Source organism: Dipteris shenzhenensis, chromosome 4, assembly GCF_047967505.1.
Source record: "Dipteris shenzhenensis isolate YYH24624 ecotype China chromosome 4, Dip_SZ_1.0, whole genome shotgun sequence".
NCBI lineage: Eukaryota > Viridiplantae > Streptophyta > Polypodiopsida > Gleicheniales > Dipteridaceae > Dipteris > Dipteris shenzhenensis.
The window spans coordinates 19,445,764-19,472,185 of record NC_141599.1 but is presented as its reverse complement, the minus strand read 5'-3'; the positions used below and the strand labels follow the sequence as shown (position 1 = coordinate 19,472,185).

Genomic DNA, 26,422 nt, shown 5'->3' with positions numbered 1-26,422 from the left:
CTGGCTACAGCAACCCTGATTCCTTAGCATCCATCCTCCGTCCTCTACTGATTCCAGCATGCCATCAAAGCTTCTCACACAGAAGCGCACGGTTGGAAAGCAGCGCCATCTATTGTATCAATTTTACAGTAATCAAAATTTTGATTCTCCATACTATTTGCTTTTCTCTCTTGCATACAAGATCATGTTATCTGTTGAGCATAGATGTTGTATTGTTTTCTTACAAAAAGATCGTTCATTTTAATTGAGTTTCTTTATTTGGATTGTGTGTCTGGAATCCTTCTAGCATTTTTAAAATATAAGTATTCTCTCCTTCTCTTTGTGTATTCTGTCCTCTCTTTGTCCAAGTCATCTTCCATGAGAGTCTTTCCAAGTTTCCAACCTCTCACATCTAGCTGTCTACAATGTACAAAGTCTTGAGGTCACTTTCTTAGTTGCATTTGATGTTAGTATTCCTAAGGAGTTAAGCATATTTCTCTTGTAATCTACAAAAATACCAATTGGCATGATCCCTTAAACAATTTAGAGTCCTTTTAGTTGATTTGAATTCACCCTTTGTGGTGGAAATGGATGAGAGTGATGTAGCTGTTGGAGCCGTTATTTTACAAAACAGAAGACTAGTAGGTTTTGAAAGTAAAGAAATGGATACAGCTCAACAATACTTCTATTCGCTTAGTGTTCCTATGTGTCATGTTTCTTCCATTGTTCCAATGTGGGGTAGCTACCTCTTGCGAGAATGTGTGGATTTGTATCAATTTGATACAAAGAGGCATCTGGCTTCCCATTTTTGTGCTCCCAACTCAAGCTACCTATGAGTGGTTGGTTTTCATTGCCATGCCTTACATTCAATAGTGGGTTTGCAATTCATTCACATGGAATCCAAACCATTGTGTGTGCTACAAGTCTTGACTACATACTCTTTAAATTTCCTTCCAAGGTTTTCCCCTTAGAAAAAATCAAAATAGAAGGGGATTCTGAGTACTAATCCATGTAACTAGAATTAAAGGAAAAACATGAAGCACTAGTGTTCATTCGCTATCAAGAATAAGCTAGCATGACATCAATTACAATTACATGCCCAAGGTCTACTCAAGCCTATGTCCAACGTAGAGACTAGAACACAAAGGCTTTTGAGAGACTGTGAGAGAGCTTGCAACCTACAGCAAGAGGCTAAATTTTTTCATTTTCTTGCATGTGAGATGAGTGTGAGATGAGATTGTTGATGTCAAGAGCTTGTATGCTTCGTGTAGATCTAATGTGAGTAGCAATTTTTCTAGATTAAAGCTTTGTGCTACGATGAATAAAATTATGCTTTGAAGAGTCTATCAATTTTCTGAGCATCATCTTTTATGTCCTATATCACTTGCATTGACAATTTGTTGTCTAATTTAGTTCTTGAAACTTACTTTAGCATTCAATTCTTCTTCTTCATTATGGAAAAAAAAATAGCAATCATGAAAAGTTCCCTCCTAGCTCACACTATCAAACATTTTTTCAAATGATTAGATATGTCTAAAGGCCTTAATTTTGAAAAACTATATACTCAATTCAAATAAAAATCATAGAGGCTACCTACTATCCATCACATTAAATCAAATCTTTAAAAAAGAAAAAAATACAATCATAATTTTCATATGAAAAATAATATTTATGTATCATTAATTATGAAGTTATATAAATGAGAACAATGTATGGAAAGATGCAATAGCATCGATACATTCCTCCTATCCTTTTCACAAAATGTTCATATATGTAACATTATAAGATCAATGTATAATGCTGAATTCTACCTTAGGTGAACTATTTTAAGAGCTTTGTATAACATCTTTGAGCATTCCTCTTTCATTACAACTATCTATAGCATGAGCATACATATCCTCAATATTGTTATTATACTTAAATCCTAATGAGAGAAGCTTTTGTGATGAAAAATTATGGGAATGCCCCTCAAGGCGCCCAACCCTGTAGAATTATAAATCAACATATAAAATTATCTCTCTCTCTCTCTCTCTCTCTGTCTCTCTCTCTCTCCTATTTTCAAACTTTAAATGACATTTTCTTAGCAAGGAAAAACCGAGAAAAACGTGCTAAAACAAGCATGCATATGCATCATTACTATTGTGGAATTTGAGGCCTCTTAATTGTCTCATAAACTCTAGAATGTTTAAAGTGTATTCTTGAATATGTATCCCAATTCTTAGAAGTTTTTAAAATTACATTAACATGATGAAATTCACTAAACAAGAGCACCCATGTCAGGAACAACAACGAGTAACTTGTGGGCATTCAGAAAAATGGCTAGACTATAGTCACAAGCAATAGATACGTCAATGCATGCATCATCACCATCATTGAGTTTGAAGACTATTAGTTGTCGCATAAATTATTTAATATGTAGGGTGTGTTCTTGAAGATGTGTATTGCCTTCTACCTTTGGGCTCCTTTTAGGTGCAAACAAATGCAAAATTCTTGGTTTGAACATAGGGCTAATTCTGACAAGGGGCTAATGCACGAGAGAGGGCCAAAGCATAAGAACTAGCCATCTGAATGGGGATTAGTATGTGCATTTCTATCATGATTTAAGCATTTGTCTTTACATTCATTTCTTTCATGCCTTTACATTCATATGAATAATTTACATGATCATACAATGACCATCGAAAGGTTGATCTATCTATCATCATCACATGCAACATTATTAATGTTCCTTGAGACTTTGCCCTACTCATATTACCATTTATAAGCAACTTCATTCAATTACTCCTAAACATCACTAAACATGTAGCATTCCATAGCATTAAAGGGAAATTGTTTTTGCAAGCTAGAACATGTTGTGCTAGCATGACTTGTCCTTGCAAATGTTTTTCCTAACATGGAGTAAACAATTGGTGCAAATATGGACATTCCAACATCACTAATGTGTCTGGGTGCCCTGTTACCCCCAAAATACTAAGTAAATTACCAAAATTGGACTTTAAATTAGGGAGAAATGACATTTTTGGCAAGGCGTGGCTTGATCTAGGTAAAAACATTTGCCTAATGATGTCATTTCTCCCTCATATAAAGTTTGATTTTGGTGATTCAAAAGTCATTTTGGGGGTTGTAGGGCACTTCAGAAACATTGGTAATGTTGAGATCCTCAAGTTATGCATCCAATATTTTGGTGGTTTTGGGCTACTGCGGATGCATTGGTGTGGCCTGATTTATGCAAAAACGTTTGACCGAAACTGCATCAATATTCACATCATCATAATGATTTTTTGAGACTTTGACCTTATCATTTTACCTTTTATAAGAAACTACATGCAATTCCTCCTAAACACCACCAAAACATGTAGCATTCATTTCTGGGAAAGACTTTTTGTAGGCTACAACATGTTACGCTAGCATGACTTCTTATTGGAATTTTCCCTCTAACATGGAGCAAACAATTGGTGCAAAATTTGGATATTTTCACATCATCAATGTGTCTAGAGTGACCCAAACCCTCAAAATGACTTTTGAATCACCAAAATCAGACTTCGGTGGAGAGAGAAATGACATTTTGAGGCAAATGTTTTTGCCTACTTCAGGCGGCGCCGATGTGGCTTGATTTTGCAAAATAAATTTGCCTAAAAATGTCATTTCTCCCTCTGTTGAAGTCTGATTTTGGTGAATCAAAAGTTATTTTGGAATGTCTGGGTCACTCTAGATGAGTTGGTAATGTTATATCTTCAAATTCTACATCAAAATTTTTGGGGGGTTTTGGGCAACTCCGAATGCATTGATGTGGCCTGATTTATGTAAAAACATTTGCCCACAACTACATCAATATTAACATCATCATAATGTTTCCTTGAGACATTGACCTTCTAATATTACCATTTTTTGGCAACTACATTGAATTCCTCCTAAACGTCACCAAAATGTGTAACATTTCATAGCATATCTGGGAAAGTGTTTTTGCAGGCTAGAAATTGTTGCACTAGCATGATTTGTTATTGGAGTATTTTTTCCCTAGCATGGAACATAAAATGGGTACAAGTTTTGGATATTTTGATGTCAACAATGCATTTGGAGTGGTCCCAAAACCCCCAAAATGCCGTTCAAATCACCAAAATCAAACTTCATATGAGGGAGAAATGATATTTTTGGGCAAATGTTTTGACTAGATCAAGCAGCACTGATGCAACCTAATCTAGGCAAGATAATTTGCCCAAACATGGCATTTCTCCCTCATTCAAAGTCTGATTGTGGTGATTCTAAAGTTGTTTTGGGGGTTCTGAGTCACTCCAAATGCATTGCTAATGTCTTAAATCTCCAAATTGTGCATCAAATATTTTTGGGGATTGGGCAACTCTGGATGCATTGGCGTGGCCAAAACAAATTGCCCAAAATGGCATCATCATTAACATCACCCTTTTAATGAGAAGATATGAAAGTGGTTCAAAGGGAGCTATTCATACCATAGTCAATACTTTACTAGTTAAACCGCCTACTCCAAAAGAAGTGTACTTATGCTATTGAGAATACACAAATACCATTACTCTCATATACCATTATAAGAGTACACAAATACCATCACTCTCATATAGTTCATTTTCACTTGAGGAAAATTGACTTTTTTTTAATAATGATGATGATGAGCATGGTAATTCTTTTTCGTAAACCAAATGCACTCTATACACTAATGTTAGTTTTCCTCTATGCACTAATGTCATTTTGGTGGGTTTTTCCTGGGTTTCTTATTCACTGAGAAAATCTCTCTCTCTCTCTCTCTCTCTCTCTCTCTCTCTCTCTCTCTCTCTCTCTCTCCATCAATCAGTAAATCAATCAACCAATAATATATATCCAACTAATAATCATGTGATTTTACATAAATGGATTTATATATGGGAGACTTCAACTAAATTTTGAAAAACAAATGTAAGTTTGTAAAGAAAAAGGGTTTTTTTGATAAATGCAAATTATAAATAACAGGATTTCTAAATACCTTCTAACAACATATCTATCTAGGGCTTCTTAGTAGTGCCCTCCATGAGGTAGCTGCATAGGTAAGTGTTTTTAAAAGTGATCCTCTTGTGTTTGACTCATCACTTATTTAAAAATTGTTTGATAATCACTATCTTGGGCTTCTTAGTAGTGCACCCCCTGAGGTAGCTGCATAGGTGTGATGTACATAATTGTTCTTAACAAGTGATTATCTTAGCGTTTGATTTCTCATCATTATGTAAAAACTATTTGATAATTAGTACAATACATGGGTTTTTATGCGTCATGATCTCTCTCCGTGGATTTGCTTCATGGTATCAAATCCAATTAGCTCAAACCACTAAACATTTGATGTGCATAGAAGTAAGCTATTGAAGAGGCCATGGTAAGAAGACACACTTTTATTTCATATGATATTTTATATCTTGAAGCTTATTCATGTTTATATGTCATATTAACCATCTCTATTTGCCTATATACATTATGAGCATTAACACTCATACATGTGAGGCAATTTATATCATAAGACATTTCCATGGCCCTTAAGAGATGATTCTAAGGGTACTCTATTGGCAGTTAGGATCCTTTTGAGGGCTCTAGAATCCATATATAATCAATGTCATGTTTAGTGAGATCATAAAATAAGTTCCCTTGGCTCAACAACTTTAAAATTTTAGAGGATTGAGTTGGAAAACTCATGATCCACACAATTAGATTTGATAGATATAAGGGAAAATATTCTGAGTTTTTAAAGTTCAACTTGTATGAAAATTATTGTTAGTCCTACAATATCATTTCAGATATATGTAACAAAAGTTAGCTATTTTGACTTGAGGAAAAGATCCTAATAAAATATCAAGATACTTCTTGCCTCTTTTTACTTTGCCCCACTCCTCTCCTATGTGATGTGGAAGCTACACCTGTGATGATCAAGGTGGAGGATCTTCCACATCACATCATTGTTTAACTAAATGCAAGGATGTTTTTATCGAAGCTATGCTTGTATATTAATCTAAAATCTTGACGAAAGTTTATCCAGCTAGTATTTTTAGTTTTACTATATTTGTATAACATATTAGAAATTTATATTTTTTTAAAAAAATTTAAAGAAAAACTTGTTGGCTCTTTCCTACTGCTTTTGTAGGAAGAGTAGGATTCTCTCAGTATGCAAGGTTCCGAGGCTTTTTGTCACCTACAGATATAATGGGGTTGTCAGTTATAGTATATGTGTAGCTTAGGACCTCCAGTCGTGTTCTGATGAGAGACGTAGGCTTAAGTGTAATAAGCAAATAAAGTGTATGCACGTGTAAAAAGAATGTGTATCATCATGATTGAGGTAATGAAGGCTTTCGTCTTCATTGGGGGTTGTAGGGTTTAGGAGGAGTTTAAGGGTTAGAAGGAGGTTCCAGGTTTAGAAGGAGGTTCTAGGGTTTAGAAGGAGGTTCCAGGGTTCAGAAGGAGTTCCAAGGTTCAGAAGGAGGTTCCAAGGTTCAGAAGGAGGTTCCAAGGTTTAGAAGGAGTCCAGGATTAGAAGGAGGTTCCAAGGTTCAGGGTAGAGTACATGCTAGAGAACTCGTCTCCCTCTTAGATCATGGCGTTTAAGGGTTGAGGAACAAAGGGTTTAGGGGGAGCATAGGAGTGGGAGAGGAAGAAGGTGTAAGAGCATGGGGAAAAGAAGAGAGAGGAGAGAGGAGGAGGAGCGAGGAGGAGGAAGGAGGAGAAGGAGGAGGGAGGAGGAGGAGGAACGAGAAGGGAGGAGGAGGAGGGAGGAGGAGAGGCAGAGGATGGGTTGCAAGGTTGGAGGAGAGGAGGAGGAGTTGCAAGGTTAGGACATGCTTTTGGACGTGGAGTGCAAGGAAGCATGGACACTTGAGACAAATGCTTGGAATACCAAAGTAGACTCAACACAATGCCCCAAAGAGTATGGGCTTGATTCCATTATGGGGTATTTATACAAGTTCGAGAGCTTCTCTCTCTACATGTAGATATTGTAACACAAAGTTGTATCACAAAGTTGTAACACAAAGTTAAAGTCGTATATAGAAGTTGTAACACAAAGTTGTATCACAAAGTTGTAACACATTCTCTTTCTATATGTAGAAGTTGTAGCACAAAGTTATATCACAAAGTTGTAACACAAAGTTGTATCACAAAGTTGTAACACAAAGTTGTAACACATTCTCTTTCTACATATATAAGTTGTATCACATTCTCTTTCTACATAAGTTCATGTTGGCACAGAGTCAACATACTCCCGGAGCCATTTTATTACCCGTCCTCGGGTTATGGCTTATTTTGATTTCAGAGTTGGGATGCCATGTGCGTAATCCAATGGCTGTTAAGCTTGTGGCATGCGAGTCGTTCCTACTATAATGCTTTTGCACCATACAATTTGTAGTTAAGAAGCTTATCTCCTCTTAAGGAGGGGTAGACGGCTGTGAATTTCAGAGGGGATCTCGTTGCTGAGGTTGCAGACTCTGCCATCAAATCTTCTTGGGAAGAGGTTTAACAGGAGTCTCGTTGTTGAGGCTGGCATTTCTTGCTATCTTGCATACATGTTGGATTCAATTGCACTCGTATCATTGAGCTTGTAGATAATTAGTATGCAAGTCTGATATTTTTGCATATAGGAGACGGCTATGATGTTTGGTGGGGGTCTCATTGCGGAGGCTGCAAACTCTTTTGCAAATTCATCTTGAGTTTTGGCATAGCTTCTTCTCATGCTTGTGAACTCATTGCATGCTTTGAGAGTATGGAATGAGAGTGTGTGATACTATTATTGATGCAATCTATTATGTGCCTATGCAAAATCGTGTGAGTGCATGTGATGTGTCTAACTATATGCTTATTTGTGGGATTTAATAGGGAAACTAAGACTCAATCATCCCTAATACGAAATTGATTAGGTCTTCCTACATGTGCAAAAATGTGCATATGCCGGTGAGTGTGTGTGTAACAATCTAGTGAAAATTATATGTGCAAAAATGTGCATATGCTAGTGAGTGCTCGTGATACAATCTAATCCTAACTAAGTAAGACTTGGTTTCCCAAACCTTCATTTTTGTCGGGGATGGCTTGATGTAGTAGCGCTTCAGTCAGCTCCTATTTACTGTTGTGTTGAATTGGACTCCATCCAATGTTTCTAGCAGCATAGCTCCAATGAGATTCATGTTTCGTACTCGGTATGGTCCTTGACCTAGATACTTTAGTTTCCCCTTGTGTACTTTGGCATTGTATAACATGATTAAGTCGCCTTCCTTGATGTCTTTAGCTTTCAGATTTCTATCAAACCATGCCTTTTTTCTACGTTTTTCTATTGTCATGGCATGGTAGGCGACTAATGGTAGGCGACTAGTCTTGTCTCCATATGCTTCTCCAACTGATAGAGCCTTTCTTTCGAGGATTCCTAGTCACCCATGCGTTCTTGTACTGCGATGCGTGGACTTGGTATTACAAATTTGAGTGGGACCACATCTTCAAGGCCGTACACCAATTGAAAAGGTATGTTTCTTGTACTGACCTTGAATGTGGTTCTATATGCCCATAAGGCAGCATTCAGTTTCTCTGCCCAATCAGAACACTATGGTTCTACTACCTTGGTGAGGATAATGCATATTATTTTGTTACTGGATTCTGCTAGTCCATTCCCTTAGGGGTAGTAGGGTGTGCTTTTTCTATGGATTACCATGAAGCTAGACAAGAGTTCTTGGATTACCTCATTAACAAAATGTATGCCTCTATCCGACACAATTCTGAATCGGGTGATCACAATTTCAATGGGGTATCTGAATCGGGTGATCACATTTTTGTATAAGAATCTTGCTGTGCTTCTGCCATCTACCTTTCTGACTGCTTTTAGCTTCAGCCCATTTTGTAAAGTAATCAGTGGCCACAATGATGTAGCATGCCTGTGTTCCTTTTGCTGCTGGATGCATGGGACCCACATAGTCAATCTCCCATTTTTCAAATGGTTTTGTGCAACAATTGGTGTTAGGGGATTGAAGTCTTTGTGTTGTGGTTTAATAGTCCGTTGGCATACATCACCATCTTTTACATATTCATAGGCATTTGCCCACAGTGTTGGCCACTAGTAGCCTGTGAGGAGAACTTTTCTTGCTCTAGCTTCCCCTTGGAAGTATCCTCCTGCAATGCCTTCATGGACTTCACTCAGGATTGGCATGATCTCATGAGACATTACACATCTTCTTAAGATCTGGTCCTTGCCCATCTTGTACAGTTGTCCTACAATGAGTTGATAGGGTGCAACCTTTAGAATCAATTTTTTGGCATCTACTGCTTTCATATCAGGGGGTGGTCTTTCTGCCATCAAGTACCCAATGATATCTCCGCACCATTCTGGAACAACATCTATTTGAAATAGTGTTGCATCTGGTAAGTCGTCTTCTAGTCCAGTGGCTTCTTCTCCTGACTTGACTCGAGACATGTGATCAGCAATGTAGTGTTGAGCACCTTTGTGGACCACTATTTTGAAGTTGAATTCTTGAAGCAAGAGGAGCCATCTAGTTATTCTTCCTCTGGTACACGGGCAGTTCACAGGATAAAGCAATGCTTGATGGTCGGTGTAGAAGACAAAATCATTTGCCATTAGATAGTGCCAAAATTTCTTTACACTATACACCATTGCTAGGGCTTCTCTTTCTGTGGTTGTATAGTTGATTTGTGCATCATTGAATTGTCGACTGGCGAAGTAGAAGGGGGTAGTCTTTCTTATATTCACCAGGTTGACAAAGCACACTCCCAATTGCATACTTGGATCCATCAGTATGAACATGAAAATCAATATCCCAATTGGGAGATATAAGGATGGGTGCTGTGATTAGGCATCACTTTAAAAGCTCAAAGGCTTGGTCGCACTCTTCGATCCATAAGAACTCCACTAAAAATTTGAAAAGTGGTCAACTATCATGGCATACCGCAATATAAATCTTCTATAATAGCCGGCATGACTCATAAAGACCTGTACACCTTTGGAATTTGTAGAAGGAGACAATTCCATGATGATTTTGATTTTGTCCATGTCAGTTGCAATTCCATGTTGAGAGACGATGTGTCCCAAAACAACTCTGTGGGTGACCATGAACTAACATTTTGTTGGATTTAGGGAGATGCCATACTCCCTCCATTTGATTAGTACTTCTTCAAGACATTTGAAGTGGTCATGTTTGTTTGAATGGATGCATAAATCATCCAAGAACACCTGTAAAAACTTATTAAAAAATGACTTGAAAGCTATGAACATGACTCGCTGGAATGTGGCTGGGGCATTATAAAGTCCGAATGGCATGACTCTATATGCAAAAATACCCCATTCTGTAGCAAATGCTGTTTTTGATTAGTCTTGAGGAGCAATTTGCACTTGGTTATAGCCATTGAAGCCATCCAAGAAGCTATATATTTCGGATCCTGCCACCTTTTCCAACACTGTTTCTGTTAAGGGTAGGGGATAGTGATCCCTAATTGTGGCGGCATTCACATTTTTTTAAGTTTATGCATATTCTAAGCTTCTTGTTGCGTTTAGGCACAATGACAATGGGTGAAACCCAATCAGTGTGCTCTATCTCGTAGATGAATCTGATTCCATACTCTCAAAGCATGCAATGAATTCACAAGCATGACAAGAAGCTATGCCAAAACTCAAGATGAATTGGCAAAAGAGACTGCAACCTCCGCAACAAGACCCCCGCCAAACATCACAGCCATCTCTGTTGGGATATCTCAAGGTGTATGCCTCAGGCTCACCTTGGTTTCTATGTGTGAGTGCTAGAGGCATAGTTAGGTGCCCATAAGCACAGTTATGTGGTGGAAAGCCACATAGGATGATTGAGAGAATCTAGGAGCAGATTGAGGAGATGATTGTGGAGCTCTGAAGTCATTAGTGATGTCAGTGAGCATGTAAGAGGTGCCTACATAAGGACCTCACTCTTCTTCATTCCATAATGCAATTATTATGAATTTGTGTCCACTCTACTCTTTCCTTTCAGTTTACCAACATGGTATCAGAGCCATTTGATCCCCCTTGATCCATTTCTGCCACATCATCATCTTCTTCTCTAGCTTCTTCTTCTTCACCATCTCTTCCTCTTCCTTCCAAAAATTTGCTTAAGCCTGTTCTCCTCCTTTTCTCTACCATTCTCCATGCCCTTCCTGCTGGAGATCCACCTTGAAGGGGTGAACCACTGGCTGAAAGGAATTGAAGAATCTTTCCCTCGTTTCATTGCCATTACACGCAGTTCGTCGACCTTTATTCCTGTGTTTTCTCTCAGCATGCTCCATGCTTCTCTAATTCCTTTCAGAGGGAGCTTGTCCATACCTAGAGCTATCCTGTGCTGAAATCTGAGCAGCAATGGCTGCATATTCAAGCTGAAAATAGAGAAAAACCAGTCCAAAATGGAGAGACAAGCTATGGCGCCCTGACGTGTTTTTTCGCCTTTTCTCCTCAGTGGACCTTTTGTGGTATATAAGCTCTCTTTTGCCTCAGAAACCCCCTTTTCCTTTGCTCTGAAGAGTGAGATACAAAGCCCTCCAAGTTCAGTCTTTTGATTTTGACAGTTTTGACAAGTTTTTGAAGATGATGCTACATAAGATGCTATTCTAGCATTTTTGGTTTTTTGAAGCTTTCAATAACATCAGTACAAGTGTGGCTTTAGTTTTGCTTTGAGTTGCTATACCTGGTTTTGATTGGAAAGCTTTCATTTTAGCCACCTCTATGAAGCATGTAAGAAAAAGCATCATTGATTGAATTTTGGTCACTAGTCTTTGCTACATTAAGTGCTTATATTTGGAAGCCTTTCAGTTGTTTTTCTAGCCTTGTAAGAGAGAAGAAACTCCCAATATCTGGGTTAGACCCTACCATATTGAACACAGATAAGTTCAATGGAAAGGGCTTCCACACATGGCAGATGAAGGTGAAATTTGCATTAATGAGGGAAAACCTCTGGGGACTTGTCAAACTGACTTCAACCTCTTCTTCTACAGCCTCCAATGCTGGAGAGCCATCAGCTCCGACACTCCCTACAAGGGATCCCGCTAGAGAGGAGAAAGCATATGGTATCATTGCTCTTGCTTAAGGAGATGATTATATTCATCATATCTCTAACTTAGAGTCTCCTTCAGAAGCTTGGCAGAAGCTTGACATGATTTTTGGTGCTAGCTCTCACATCTCTAAATTATCACTTAAAGTCTCTTTCTTTGAATTGAAGATGGCTAGTGGCACTCCTTTGGCAGCACATGTCAATTACATGCGGAGTCTTATGACTCAACTTGCTTCTATTAACTCTCCTATCACTACAGATGATGTTATGGCAGTGTTCCTTAAGAGTATGCCTGAAGATTATGATCATATTGTTACCACTTTGAAAAATCTTCCTAATCCTAATCTTGAAGGTATTATCTCTGCTCTCCAAGAAGAAGAAAGGCACATGGAGCTCAGGAAAGGCAATGACACAGTTTATGCTATAAAAATCCAGAAGGGCAAGTTTATACCTTGCAATCATTGTGGAAAGACAAATCACCTTTCAAAGGACTGCTTCAAAATCAATCCATGCAAACACTGTGGCAAAAACAACCATCATGAGAAGCTTTGCAGAGCCAAAGCAATGACAGAAAATGCGAATCTACTTTCAGTTGATGTGTCTCCACAAGATGAGGCATCTTTTGAAGATTATGCATTTTAAATCATCTCTATGTATGCTCCAGATCTCTCTTTTTATGTTGAGTCAAGGTACTCATCCTGGATAGTCCTCCAAAATGAATGAAATAAATTATTGTGTTTTGTGTGTTTTGTAAACACCTCTGGTCACCTTATGATGTAGGCCATGTGTATGTGTTTTGCTCCATGGTACCTCCTACAGACATTGTGTGCATGTACATGTAGGGAGATAACCATTGGAAGGTCTTTTTGTATCCCTTTTGTTTACCTTACACCCATGGGAACCCTTGCTAGCTTGAGATCCTAGCCATTGATAGATCCATGACCACCATGAGATGGCATGAGACACCTTGTGCTAGCTGTATCCTTGACATAGCCTGAGGCATTCTCTTGAGGGGGGGTTTGTTGGGATATCTCAAGGTGTATGCCTCAGGCACACCTTGGTTTCTATGTGTGAGTGCTAGAGGCACAGTTAGGTGCCCATACGCACAGTTACGTGGTGGAAAGCCACATAGGATGATTGAGAGAATCTAGGAGTAGATTGAGGAGATGATTGTGGAGCTCTGAAGTCATCAGTGATGCCTGTGAGCATGTAAGCGGTGCCTACATAAGGACCTCACTCTTCTTCATTCCATGATGCAAGTATTCTGAATTTGTGTCCACTCTACTCTTTCCTTTCAGTTTACCAACAGTCTCCTATATGCAAAAATATCAGACTTGCATACTAATTATCTACAAGCTCAATGATACAGGTGCAATCGCATCCAACATGTATGCAAGATAGCAAGAAATGCCAGCCTCAACAACGAGACCCCCACCAAACCTCTTCCTAAGAAGATTCGATGGCAAAGTCTGCAACCTCAGCAACGAGATCCCCTCTGAAATTCACAGCCGTCTACCCCTCCTTAAGAGGAGATAAGCTTCTTGACTACAAATTGTATGGTGCAAAAGCATTACAGCAGGAATGACTCGCATGCCACAAGCTAAACAGCCACTAGATTACGCACATGACATCCTAACTCTGAAATCAAAATAAGCCATAATCCGAGGACCGGTAATAAAATAGATCCGGGAGTATGTTGACTCTGTGCCAACATGAACTTATGTAGAAAGAGAAGGTGATACAACTTTGTGTTACAACTTCTACATGTAGAAAGAGAATGTGTTACAACTTTGTGTTACAACTTTGTGATAAAACTTTGTGTTACAACTTCGTGTCAAGAATCCAAATCCATAACCATACCCATGAGCACCAACAAATCTAGCTCTTCAGGCAGTTCGAATACATCAATTACAAGCCCAGAAAGTAGACTCGTCATTTGAGTATGAAGCAGAGTACTTAGTGTGCTATGTAGAATGTGCAAAGAGTCTAATACTAGTTTATGCAAATCAAGTACGACCCAACACATTTCGAGCACCAATCAAGTGTTACGGTTGTGGAGAAAATCACCGGATCGCAGAGTTCCCTCATCGTGGTAGCCTAGCTACTTTCCAACCACTCTGTGGAGATTGTGGCATAGGACATGCGTGCATGGATTGTCCCATGAAAAATAAGATCCCTAAACAAACAGAGGTTAAACCTGACGTTCCCATCGACATCATTGGGGTGGACCATCAAAGTCTGGGTCCGGCAAGTATAAAGTCACAACGTGTCAATGTAATTACATGCCAACAAAAAGAGGCCACCAAGGACCCTAACATTCCAATCCGACCAAAGTGACTTCTGAAAAAGAAAGCACAAGTGCCTCCACCTCCGCCAAGCAATGAGCAGCCGAGCTCATTCACATCAACTCCCGAGTCTCAAATAAAAGAAGCTCCATACTCGAATGCAGAGGTGGAGAAGGCTCGTTTTCATATACTTCAACAAATGGGTCCAAAATTAACAAGCTCAATTTGAGGCTGAGAAACAAGCTCATGACCCAATCCATGACTTGTCCCCACAAAGTATTGATACTGTACTCGAGCCTTTGTTCCAACCACAAACTCCACAACAAAATATACCGCCACGTCAACTTAAAGGAACCGCACTCTCTAGCATCCTGAGTCGCCCTGTGTTGATTCCCATCGGAATTCTCCTACGAAATTGTCCCAATCTCTGGGAGAGTTTCAAAGGATGGATTGAACTCGCAAATCTCCCTCCACCTATGAACGACATTTAAGATATCCTTGTGCAGATGGGTGACTTTGATCCACAAGGCATATAATGAAGTCCAAGCCATAGTGGATGGTGGAGCATGTGTAAATGTCCTATCAAAGGAGGTCTACGAAGAATGGGATCTCCCACCAATGCAAAAGACTAATTTTAACATACGTCTTGCCGATGATTCACAAGCTAAACCCTTGGGGATAGTAATGGCATGTCCACAAAGATCGCAAGAGTCCACTTTTCCCTTCAATTCACAGTCTTAGATCTCTCCAAAAAATCCTATCAAATCTTACTGGGATGTCCTTCGTTACGAGAAGCATCAGTCCTTCATGACGGGGGAACTGATAGACTAACAATCCAGAATCGAGACACTGCAGTCAGATTGAATATGGGAACATGAGCTATTCAATCAATTGTGCCTAGAGCATTAGATGACACATCTTCAACAACAATCTCAAGCAAATCAACTCCCTTGCAATAGCATGCCATAGCAAGTGACTCACAAAGCAATGTCGGTTCTAGTATAGGTGTAGCTTAGGACCTTGAGTCGTCTTCTGGTGAGAGACGTAAGCTTAAGTGTGGTAAGCAAACAAAGTGCATGTATGTGTAAAAGGAACGTGTATCATCATGATTGAGGTAATGAAAGCTTTCGCCTTCATTGGGGATTGTAGTGTTTAGGAGGAGTTTAAGGGTTAGAAGGAGGTTCTAAGGTTCAGAAGGAGGTTCCAGGGTTCAAAAAAAGTCTAGGGTTAGAAGGAGGTTCCAAGGTTCAGGGTAGAGTATATGGTGGAGGACTCGTCTCCCTCATAGATCATGGAGTTTAAGGGTTGAGGAACAAAGGGTTCAGGGGGAGCATAAGAGTGGGAGAGGAAGAAGGTGTAAGAGCATGGGGAAAAGAAGAGAGAGGAGGGAGGAGCGACGAGCGAGGAGGAGGAGAAGAAGGAGGGAGGAGGAGGAGGAGGAGGAGGAGGAGGAGGAGGAGGAGGAAGGAGAAGGAGGGAGGAGGAGAGGGAGACGATGGGTTGCAAGGTTGGAGGAGAGGGGAGGAGAAGTTGCAAGGTTAGGACATGCTTTTGGACGTGGAGTGCAAGGAAGCATGGACACTTGAGACAAATGCTTGGAATACCAAAGTAGACTCAACACAATGCCCCAAAGAGTCTGGGCTTCATTCCATTATGGGGTATTTATACAAGTTGGAGAGCTTCTCTCTCTGCATGTAGGAATTGTAATACAAAGTTATAACACAAAGTTGTATCACAAAGTTGTAATACAAAGTTGAAGTTGTATGTAGAAGTTGTAACACAAAGTTGTATCACAAGGTTATAACACAAAGTTGTATCACAAAGTTGTAACACATTCTCGTTCTACATGTAGAAGTTGTAACACAAAGTTGTAACACATAGTTGTAACACAAAGTTGTAACACATTCTCTTTCTACATGTAGAAGTTGTAACACAAAGATATATCACAAAGTTGTATCACAAAGTTGTATCACAAAGTTGTAACACAAAGTTGTATCACATTCTCTTTCTACGTAAGTTCATGTTGGCACAGAGTCAACACTTGTAAATCGTGGCGAAACTTTAAATTTATTCTCATTAAAGTTTCAAATCTTGGCAAATTTTTCAAGACTTTATTTTTATTAGGGCATACAAACTTTCGACACCAATATAAAAGTTTCACTTCTTTACAAAACTAATAGGAAAAAATCATCTATGACTAAACGAGTGCAATTGGTGAGTTTTTGTCACAATTGATTGGTAATGTCTTTTGCACTAAGTCCTATACTTGGTAATTGCTATTCACTATCACTCAAAAAGAACCTCTAATGCATGAAGCACCTTTGTTGACATCTTTTTTAAAACGATTAGTCCATCAAGATGTCTAGAGGGGTCTAAATACACATTCACATGCTTAGTGGATGGGATTTAGATAGAGACTTGGTTCTATTTAGTGGGTGGTTACCCTTTTGTACATGTGGATCACCTTAGCCTCCTTGTTAATGAGGTTGATAGGTAATTATATGACTCTTATGAGTTGCATTCATTCCTCTTGTGGTCTTCCATCTCTCTCCTTTCCCTCTTGTGAGCATCTCCCTTTTTATGCACTCTATATCTTGTAACACAGTATCAGAGCATAAGCACTTCTCTCCATTTCTCCTCTTACCATATTTGTAGCTTCCTTCTTCTTAGTCGATCTCCTTTCATTGGTTCTTCTTAGGACATATACACCTCCTATTTATTGCAGACTATTGTGCAGTGACCTTCTTTCTAGCCTAAGTCAAGGTAACATTATCAATTAAAGTTCAGGTAGTGAAATGATGACTAAAAACTTTAGCAATGTGGTTTTTGTTGTTGCCGCATTACACGACTATTGCTACTATAGGCTATAGTAAAAAAGACGTTTTTTTTTCAAAGTCCTGTTTCCAAACGTTGCTCTTCATGCTACAACTGCATTTTAGTCTACTAAAGATTGTTGCTGTTAGATATCAATGCTCCACCCTCGTGTAACTACGTGGGAACCAGCTAACTCTACTTGTAAGCCCCCCATATGAGGAGAAGGCATTTGAGTAGCTCGGTTATCCGATAGGTCCTAGTTTGGACACCAGATGGGGGCCATGTGTGGCCTGATGGCTGGACGGCTTCAAATAGAGTTGTCACACTGCCAACTAGGCTACATGCAAGTGCGGGAAGGCATCCCATGACTGATTGCACTGAGGGTAGATGGAGCATTTTTTGGGGCAGCCCACTCTCAAACTGCGGGGCTCGTTTGGAGCCCCAGATAATCCCGGATGGCTCTGGGCCGAATGGTTATCGTAGGTTAGTTACTCTATTCAGCGCCACTGCTTTAACATATGGTTGGTGGCCTATTTTGGGACCGAACTCCAGTCGATCGTTTTGGGCCCACGGGGTCGGTCTCCCAATTGAGTCTAACTGACTACTACTTGTGGCTATATAAGAGCAAGCCCGTGAAGCCCATTATCATCACTAACTATAGCAACCCTGATTCCTTAGCATCCAATCTCCATCCCCTACTCTTTCCAGCATGCCATCGAAGCTTCTCACATAGGAGCGCACGGCTGGAAGGCAGCGCCATCTATTGTATCAATTTTACAGTAATCAAAATTTTGATTCTCCATACTATCTGCTTTTCTCTCTTGCATACGAGATCCTGTTATCTATTGAGCATAGACGTTGTATTGTTTTCTTACATGGTATCAGAGCTTGGGCTCTAGCAAGAAGATTTGGTAGTGTATTTTTGTTTGTGAGCAAATTGTGAGAGATGGCCCAGCCCGCAAGTCTGTGAATCCCATCGTTCAACGACAGCGAAAAGTTAGACGGCATAACTATCCACTCTCAAAGTTCAAGATGAAGACCATCCTAAGCGCATACGAGCTTTGGGATACTGCTACTAGGGTGGTCGTGAAGCCGATTGCAAGACCGAATCCAACCAATGTAGGACAACAAATAGTACCACCTGCGGATCAGATTCTTGCGTGGATAGTAACAAATGCAGATGCGTTGTGTTTTATTGTCTGCAATGTAAGTGATTCTGCATGGCTTAATTCAACATGTCACCACAGCAGAGGCATGGACGATCTTGAAAAATCAGTATGAGACCATGAATCAGACATGGATTCAGAATCTGGAGACTCAACTTGCGAATGAGAAACTGTCTTAGTCTGAAATGACAAAGAAGTTCATTACCAGGTTGAAGAACCTACACGATCAGATGACTGTGATTTGCATCACCATCACTAGCGAGAATCTAGCACGAACGTGCATATACGGATTCTTCCATCAAAGTACGACGGTCTTGTTATGGCACTGAATACGCATAACAAAATTCCACTCCTCAACTTTGAGGATTTCAATGCAATGCTTTTGGAGGAGAAAATGCGTGAAAAGACGACTGGAGAAGATTCAGCTTTCTCGGCTGGATCAAAGAAAGGTAAGGGTAAGGACTCTAGTAACCCATCTTCTTCTAATGATAAAAAGAGAAAGACGAAGATCAAGTGCTTCTATTGCAACAAGGCAGGGCACAAGCAGAACGAGTGCCACAAGAAGATTGCAGATGAGAAGAATGGAGTAAAGAAAGAGTCCAGCAACAGCGCACAGGTAGTACCAGTAGAGCTGTTCGTAGCAATTGAGGAGATTTGCACGGAGGCAGTTCATGTACCTGCGGATGAACCTTGGATTATTGATAGTGGTACATCGTGCCACATGACCAGTCGAAAGGATTGGTATACCTCTCTACATCCGGTAGGGAATGACATCCTGGTAGTAGTCGGCAATGATGCAAAATTCCAGCAAAACGAAAAGGTACGATTGCTCTTAAGTCAGATGGAGTTGTAAAATAGTTGTCCGATGTTCTTTATATGCCAGATATCAAGAGAGGGATCTCAATGTTCACTTCGATAAGAATGGCACACAGATTTTGGATCTTCAAGGAAAGGTCATTGGTAAAGGTACACGGCACAACATCTACGAACTCTCAGCTTTCAGTGCTCGAGCCGCTGTGAGCACAACACTAAGTTGTGGCATGAGAGGTTTGGTCATCTAAACCTTAGTTCTTTAAAGGAGATGCATAAAAGTGGAATGATTATAGACCTACTAGAAATTATAGATCTGCCCGATATATGTGAAGCTTGCATGATGGGCAAGTAGCATCGATAGCCCTTTCCTAAAGAGGCTAGCAGGGCAAAGACTCTTCTAGAGCTCGTTCACATAGACCTATGTGAAAAGATGGAGATGGAAGCTTTGGGTGGTTCCTACTACTTCATGACGTTGATCGACGATTACAGTAGAAGGATATGGATATACTTCTTGAAGACTAAAGATGAGGCTTTTAGTAGATTCAAAGAATGGCATGTAATGGTCGAGAAAGAAATGGGGAGGAAGGTGAAGAAGTTGAGATCAAACAGAGGTGGTGAGTTCACATCAAGTGAATTCGAAAGTTACTGCAAAAGTCACGGGATCAAGAGGCAAAAACCCCTGCCACATACATCATAGAAAAATGGAGTAGCAGAGCACAAGATGCGCGTCATCCACGAAATGAGCAAGAGTATGATGAAAGGAAAAGATTTGCCAAAGACTTTCTGAGCTGAAACATGTAACACGACAGTTTGCATTTTGAATCGTAGCTACACGAAGACTGTGAACGGGATGACTCCACTGCAGGCCTTTTTTGGTAAGAAACCTTCAACTACATATTTTAGAGTTTCTGGATGTGATGTTTTGTGCATGTCCCTGATGCTAACGAGACCAAATGGAAACCGAAGAGTCGAAAGTGTATTTTCTTGGGCTACAGTGAAGAGGCAAAGGGTTACCGTCTCTATAATCCTGTTACCAAGAAGACTGTGAACGGTATGACTCCACTGCATGCCTTTTTTTGTAAGAAACCTTCAACTGCACGAAGACTGTGAACGTGATGACACGAAGATTGTGAACAGGATGACTCCACTATAGGCCTTTTTTTGGTAGGAAACCTTTAACTACACATTTCAAAGTTTTTGGATGTGACCAAATGGAAACTGAAGAGCTGGAAGTGTATTTTCTTGGGCTACAGTGAAGAGGCAAAGGGTTACCATCTCTATAATCCAGTTACCAAGAAGGTAATAGTAAATCGCGATGTGGTCTTCTCAGAATCTGTTGAGCACAGACGTTGTATTGTTTTCTTACAATTGCATGGTCTTATGGAATTGCTCTTTCACAAGAAGCATAATTACTAGTAGTACAAATGTTGTTCCATTGATTTTTTTACAAAAATGATGATTTGAATTATGAATGCTACACGTATGTATATATGTGCATTAGAGTCTCTCTGTAAGCCACTCTTGTTACAGACAAGAAGGTATAGCAGTTGTGGTTGTTTCATGTTCTCAAAATGAAATGTCTCTAAGGTTAATGCCATCTCTCTAGTCTCCATTTCATTCTACCACTAAATCTTCATTGCATATTCTCAAAACGCATACTGGTAGAGAGCTGTTGCTTTAGAATATTTTTGGCTCAATTCTTATTTTTGTCATCCTATTTGTCATTGTTTCTCTTCATGGATCATTTATTATAGCAAAGTTCTCTTCTTCTTTTTTTTGTTCCTTTGGAGAAGGTTTTGGTTGCATTGTTTTATTTTAGTAGCCATGACAAAGAGTTCATGCTCTTCCCTTAGAATTGCACAACGATGCCAACCTTCAACAATGTATTTCCTTACATTTTTTGACTAAGGTTGTGAAACCTTCTATTTATTAGACATATGACAAGATATGGTGAACCTTAGATATGGTCTATTTTTTTCTAATTCCTTCTAAGCATCCATTACTATGAAAGATATGGTGAACCTTAGATAAGGTCTATTTTTTTCTAAGGTTCCTTCTAAGCATCCATTACTAGTCAGCGATAAGGTTAAGCAAGCTATTTCGACTATTTTAGCATTATTTTAGGAGGCTGATTGACCCCTTCATATTCTTGTGTACTGGAATTATTTCCCCCCCCTTTTTCATAATACTTTTCTTTGCTAAATATAATTTTTTAAAGGTTCAAGGCAGAGTATTACAAAAATGGAGAGCATTCTTTTATGACAGTGTTAATTATTTCTTGGGCATTAATGGCCCCATACTTATTGAGATTTAGAAACCCATGTTACAAAAAACCTATAAATTCTAATCTAGATTTCAAATAATTTCTTAAGTTTGAGATTCACCAAATTAAAATAAATCACCATCCCAAGAAAAAGGACATGATCTACACATCCTCTATATTGTACTCTCTTTCTTGGATTTTCCCAAGTCCATAATTGGCATAAGATCTCACAATATGAATAAAAAATACATGCTTTTTATTGATATCATCAAAATCTTCTTTTATAGATAGATCATATGAAATTGTGAAATATGCTACTAGTATTAAAGTGAATTGTATGTTTATATTACTAGTACTTATGTTTTTACAAATGATATATTATTTCACCACCAATAAACCTGCAGTATTTATTGGCAAGTAGGTCTTGGTAATTATTACCATGCCACTGATACCACCATGGACATGATTACTGAGGATGAACACATACTCATGTTACCGCATGATCATGGCTTTGGAGAACCCTAAATAAATGTATTAGCTTCATCCCCTCTTTGGTTTTAAATGAAGAAAATCATAGTTGGTCTCATCTATGATTAAGGATAAGCTCAAAAAAATCCTAGACATTCTCTAATGTGAGCTTGTAGCTTACATAATCATGTATACATTCATCCCCCTAATGGATAAGAGCTTGAAGCACCACAAATTCTTGCCTTTCACTCTCTATCCGAGAAATCTAAATTGCACACAAACTTTGTACCATTCCCTCCCATCCTCTCCTTTCATTTCACTAGAATTTACACTGTATCTAGATAATTCGTTTATTTATTTTTTGGGGCGGAGGGGGGGGAGGACTATCTTTTAAATTTAGACTTTAAGTAGAGAATGTACTTCAATAAGATATCATGATCCTCATAACAGTATCTCAAAAAAAGAAAGATTTCATATGATTATGTAGAGTCTTTTTTTTTTGTTCTTTTTTATTTCTATTTGCGAGGGAGAAGGGAGGAAGGTGGGGGGAGAAGGGCAGGGGGGGTAGGGTAATAGACATACTTGGATTTGTAAAAGGAAGAGAAGATAGTGTAGCCAACTGGATTCCCTACAAAGAGAGCCTACTAGGACTAGAAATAATAAGGTTGAGAAAAACCAAGAGTGTGGATAGGGGTTCTTGATGCATAAGATCATGAGTTTATATTATAGTGCCAGAGAGGGGAGGGTGGAAGAGAGGTGAAAGAGGGAAATGATGAAAAATGTAAGGTGAAAGGATGAAAAAGAAATAAAGAATAAGAGAAACACTTGTAGAAGGGTATTTTCCAATGATCTAATAACAATCAATGTCAAAAGCGATATCCAAGAGTTGTCCACTTGAAAAATAATAGAAATCTTTTAATTTCCATTCATCAAAGGTTGGATTGAGCAAGGTTATGGTCAAGGATGATTTCCTACTACTACAAATACTTTCTAAGGTTTGTCCCCTTGGAAAATAACCGAGATCTTTTATCTCCCAAAATATAAGGTTGGACCTACTACTACAAATATAATTGAATTGCGGACTAAATGGTTCGACAATAAAATATCACTCTCTTCAATACTTCGTATTCATCTTAGATGAACATAGTTGTGGACTAGGGGGGAATCAATTGAGGGAGACAAAGAGGTCTCTAGATATTTTGCAATGATTTTTATGAAAATCTACACACTGAGTACATAGGTTCAATGTGAATCAACACATTGTCTCCATACTCTCTGTGGTTTTGGGAAGTGACTACCCGTTGGCTCTTTAGCCAAAACTACATTGGTAGATCATTTAAACTACATAATTTTGATGCAAGACTGTGTGTCTTCACATGCAATCCTTTAGAAGACAATGTTGTGGCCATGGACAATTCTCAAGCTAGGTAGAGGTTGAGATTAATGGACCTACATTTTTGTGTTAAAAGGAACCTTGGTACCTCATGATGGGTGGTCCAAGGGATTGGACACATTGCCAATTAAGAGAGCGTGACTCTTGGGGGTAGCCTTGGGGGGGGGGGAGTGTTAGTTACTATATATACTCTATATCTCATTTGTGTTCAAGGACTATTTGTAAATCCCCTTATCTATAAACTTGTCGTGAATAAAACACACCCTTTTTTCATTCAATTTCGTATGTGAAAAAGTATATTAAGGGAATTTTTTTTAAAAAAGGTTGTGCTTACATATTTATGAGTGATCCTCCCAAAGGGATAGCTTGGCTATATATGTGTTGCAGGGAAATCCCCTTATCTATAAACTTGTCGAGAATAAAACACACCCTTTTTCTATTCAATTTCGTATGTGAAAAAGTATATAAAGGGGATTTTTTTTAAAAAAATTGCTGTGCTTACATATTTATGAGTGATCCCCCCAAAGGGATAGCTTGGCTATATATGTGCTACAGGGATTTTTTCATTGGGGGTTGTTAGAGGTGGTGGCCTTGAACCCTCACATGCATGTAAATGTGTGCTTTGAGGGGCCCTTATCCAATGTGTGTTACATGTGTTCTGCGAGGACAATAGTTCTATATACAATGCTGCAAGGACTAAGTCCTTGAATATAATGCCTTAACATATGCAGGCTATGGGACAAGGGTTGGGAGCCTGGATACACAATGCTTCCATGGTCTACCACTTGGCAGCCATAGGGAGTTTGGATGAGAGAGAGAGAGAGAGAGAGAGAGAGAGAGAGAGATTAGAGACATACCCATTTTCTACATATTAAAAAAAAAAGGACAGCATGACCATGCGAGCCTTCGCTTGAGGGCTTGCTAGGTGGGGAAACAATGAGGGAGAAGGTGGAAGGAAGGTGGGGTTCAAGGTTGTTGATGGGAGAGCTAAGAGTAGAGTGGAAGAGAGGGGAAGGAGGGAGGTTAGAAGAGGTAAGGTGAATGACGAAAGAAAGGTGGCAATTAAGAATAAGGGAAACCTCAAATTTCCAGTACCAGATGGTATTTTCTAAGAGGAAGATAGCCAGAAGTTATGCTCTTAGCTTTCCTACTTGTCAATGATAGAGAGAGGGGGATGGGATGACATGCTACTACTCAAAGTTTTTGTAGGATGTAAATGATGGCCACATGGTGGCCAATAGATTCCCTTAAAATTTGTGCCAAAAATAATAGACATGCCATATTAGGAGATGTCTTGATTTCTACCAAAACAAAAAATCATTTTGAACATTGTCCTAATAATCTTAACTATAACATTACCATTAGTGTGAAATGAGTCCAAGCAAGCTTACTCTGTTACGATTGGTAGCTCAAGATGTCGTTTCAATATCTCGATAACCTCGTCAATGAAAACGGTTCTGGCACAGCACATGTACCGCCCTTGAGCTGCAGAGGTTTCATAAACAAAGATGTGTGCTCTGGCCACATCCTCCACATCCACGTAAGTTGATCTCCTGAGGTGAGACATATAACTACCTAAATCGAATTCCAATATCCATCATGAGTGAAATTAGGCAATCATTAATGACTAAAATTAGACACACAAACAATATAGCTAGGCTAACACCTTTTGTTTGTCCAAAGGACTCATACTCACGCTCAAGGGACATTATATTAATTAGTTGCTTATTGCCCTGCTATTAAGCTCAATTAATCTATCTCTACTGATGATTAACCTCCCTACTCTGTCTATCCTGCTCCTCTACCTCTCCTGATCCTCTCCCTCCTGCTCTGCCACCTCCCTACCACTCTTCCTACCCCTTTCTTGTCTCTACTTGCACCCTGCTTTATACTATCTAGGACAGCCATAAGCTTTTGGAAATCACATCTGAAATCTTCTCTTAAACTTTAATCGAAATGCGCGGCTTGATTTGAAAGGATAAGGCTTGGGTCAATTCGATTTTCGGCCCTTACTACCCACTAGAACTAATGCTAAAGGCATTTTTTCAAGCATCTATTCATGCTCAAGGGACATTATAGGTAGGCTAACTCAAATGTAAGGCTTTTTGTTCGTCGAGAAGACATACTTACGCAAACTAGAAATACTTGTTGCTAGAGCAGAGTTGTCAACACACTCACCTCCGACAATCTCTAGAGCAGTTCGCACCGAGATTGGAATTTCTGGCGTGAAGAAAGCTCCCACCACCAGCCCCGGAAGAATGCTTACCAAATCCATGCCATTTTGCTTTGCAAATTCGAAGGCGGCCTGCTCCGCCAACGTTTTTGAAGCACAGTACGCCTGCGATTTAAATGCAGCTGTGAGCTTTGTCACACACGAGCGATCAACGTCACAGAGCCCCAACAGACACATACCCACGCTGGAAACCGCGCTTCTTTGCAGTATTCTACGGACGTCCACGAAGATTCATCGAAAGTGTAGTCGGAGGGAACGTCGTTTCCCGGAAACTGTACCGCAGCAATGGAGGATGTGTATACTACCCGCCTCACGGAGGGCGATTTCGCACAAGCTTTCAGTACGTTTAGCGTTCCCTGGACGGCTGGTTGGAAAATTTCCCGCTGTGCAAACAGAGCAACCTTACTTAACAGCGTCTGCAGCAATCGCGTTGGACAACTCGAATCAAATGTGCGTAGAGCATATGTCTCTACCTCGGGATTGTCCGTTTGAAAGATGACAGGGGACGCAACGTGAAATACTCCCTCGCATCCCCTCACAGCAGCCAGGAAGTCGGCTTCCTCTTGAAGATCTCCCTTTACGATCTCCAACCTCTCCGTTGCTCCCTGCAACGCGCGCAGGTGGGACGTCTTGGCTGCGTTTTCTGCCACATGTTCCACAAATTCGTCATAAGAACATATGCATCTCGACAAGGAAATTCCAGATCGCGATAACTTCTGAATGCCGGTAGATAACCTGGATCTCGCACAGTCGCTCGCACTTTGTAGCCCCGCTCGAGCAATCGCATCACCAACCAAGACGCACAGAAACCTGAAGCCCCAGTCACACACACGGTGCCTATCTTAGGGATTTCAGGGGCGTCCGCAGAAGCCATCTCTCCAGGTCTCTTACTCTCACACGCACACAAACACACATGGGCACACACAGTGGAAAATATATGGAGCTTATCTAGTCGACCTTTCAA

General features: G+C 39.7%; 1 protein-coding gene across 1 annotated transcript; it reads right to left on the bottom strand.

The window, feature by feature from the left end:
* Nucleotides 1-1,707: 1,707 nt before the first annotated feature.
* LOC147902563 (tetraketide alpha-pyrone reductase 1-like) lies at nucleotides 1,708-26,422 on the bottom strand. The gene is made up of 6 exons (XM_087373360.1): nucleotides 26,194-26,422; nucleotides 25,932-26,101; nucleotides 25,638-25,841; nucleotides 25,404-25,563; nucleotides 24,617-24,800; nucleotides 1,708-1,962 (listed from the first exon to the last, which is right to left on the bottom strand). The coding sequence occupies exons 1-6, from the start codon at nucleotides 26,330-26,332 to the stop codon at nucleotides 1,806-1,808; spliced, it is 1,014 nt and encodes a 337-aa protein (XP_087229486.1). The 5' UTR covers nucleotides 26,333-26,422; the 3' UTR covers nucleotides 1,708-1,805.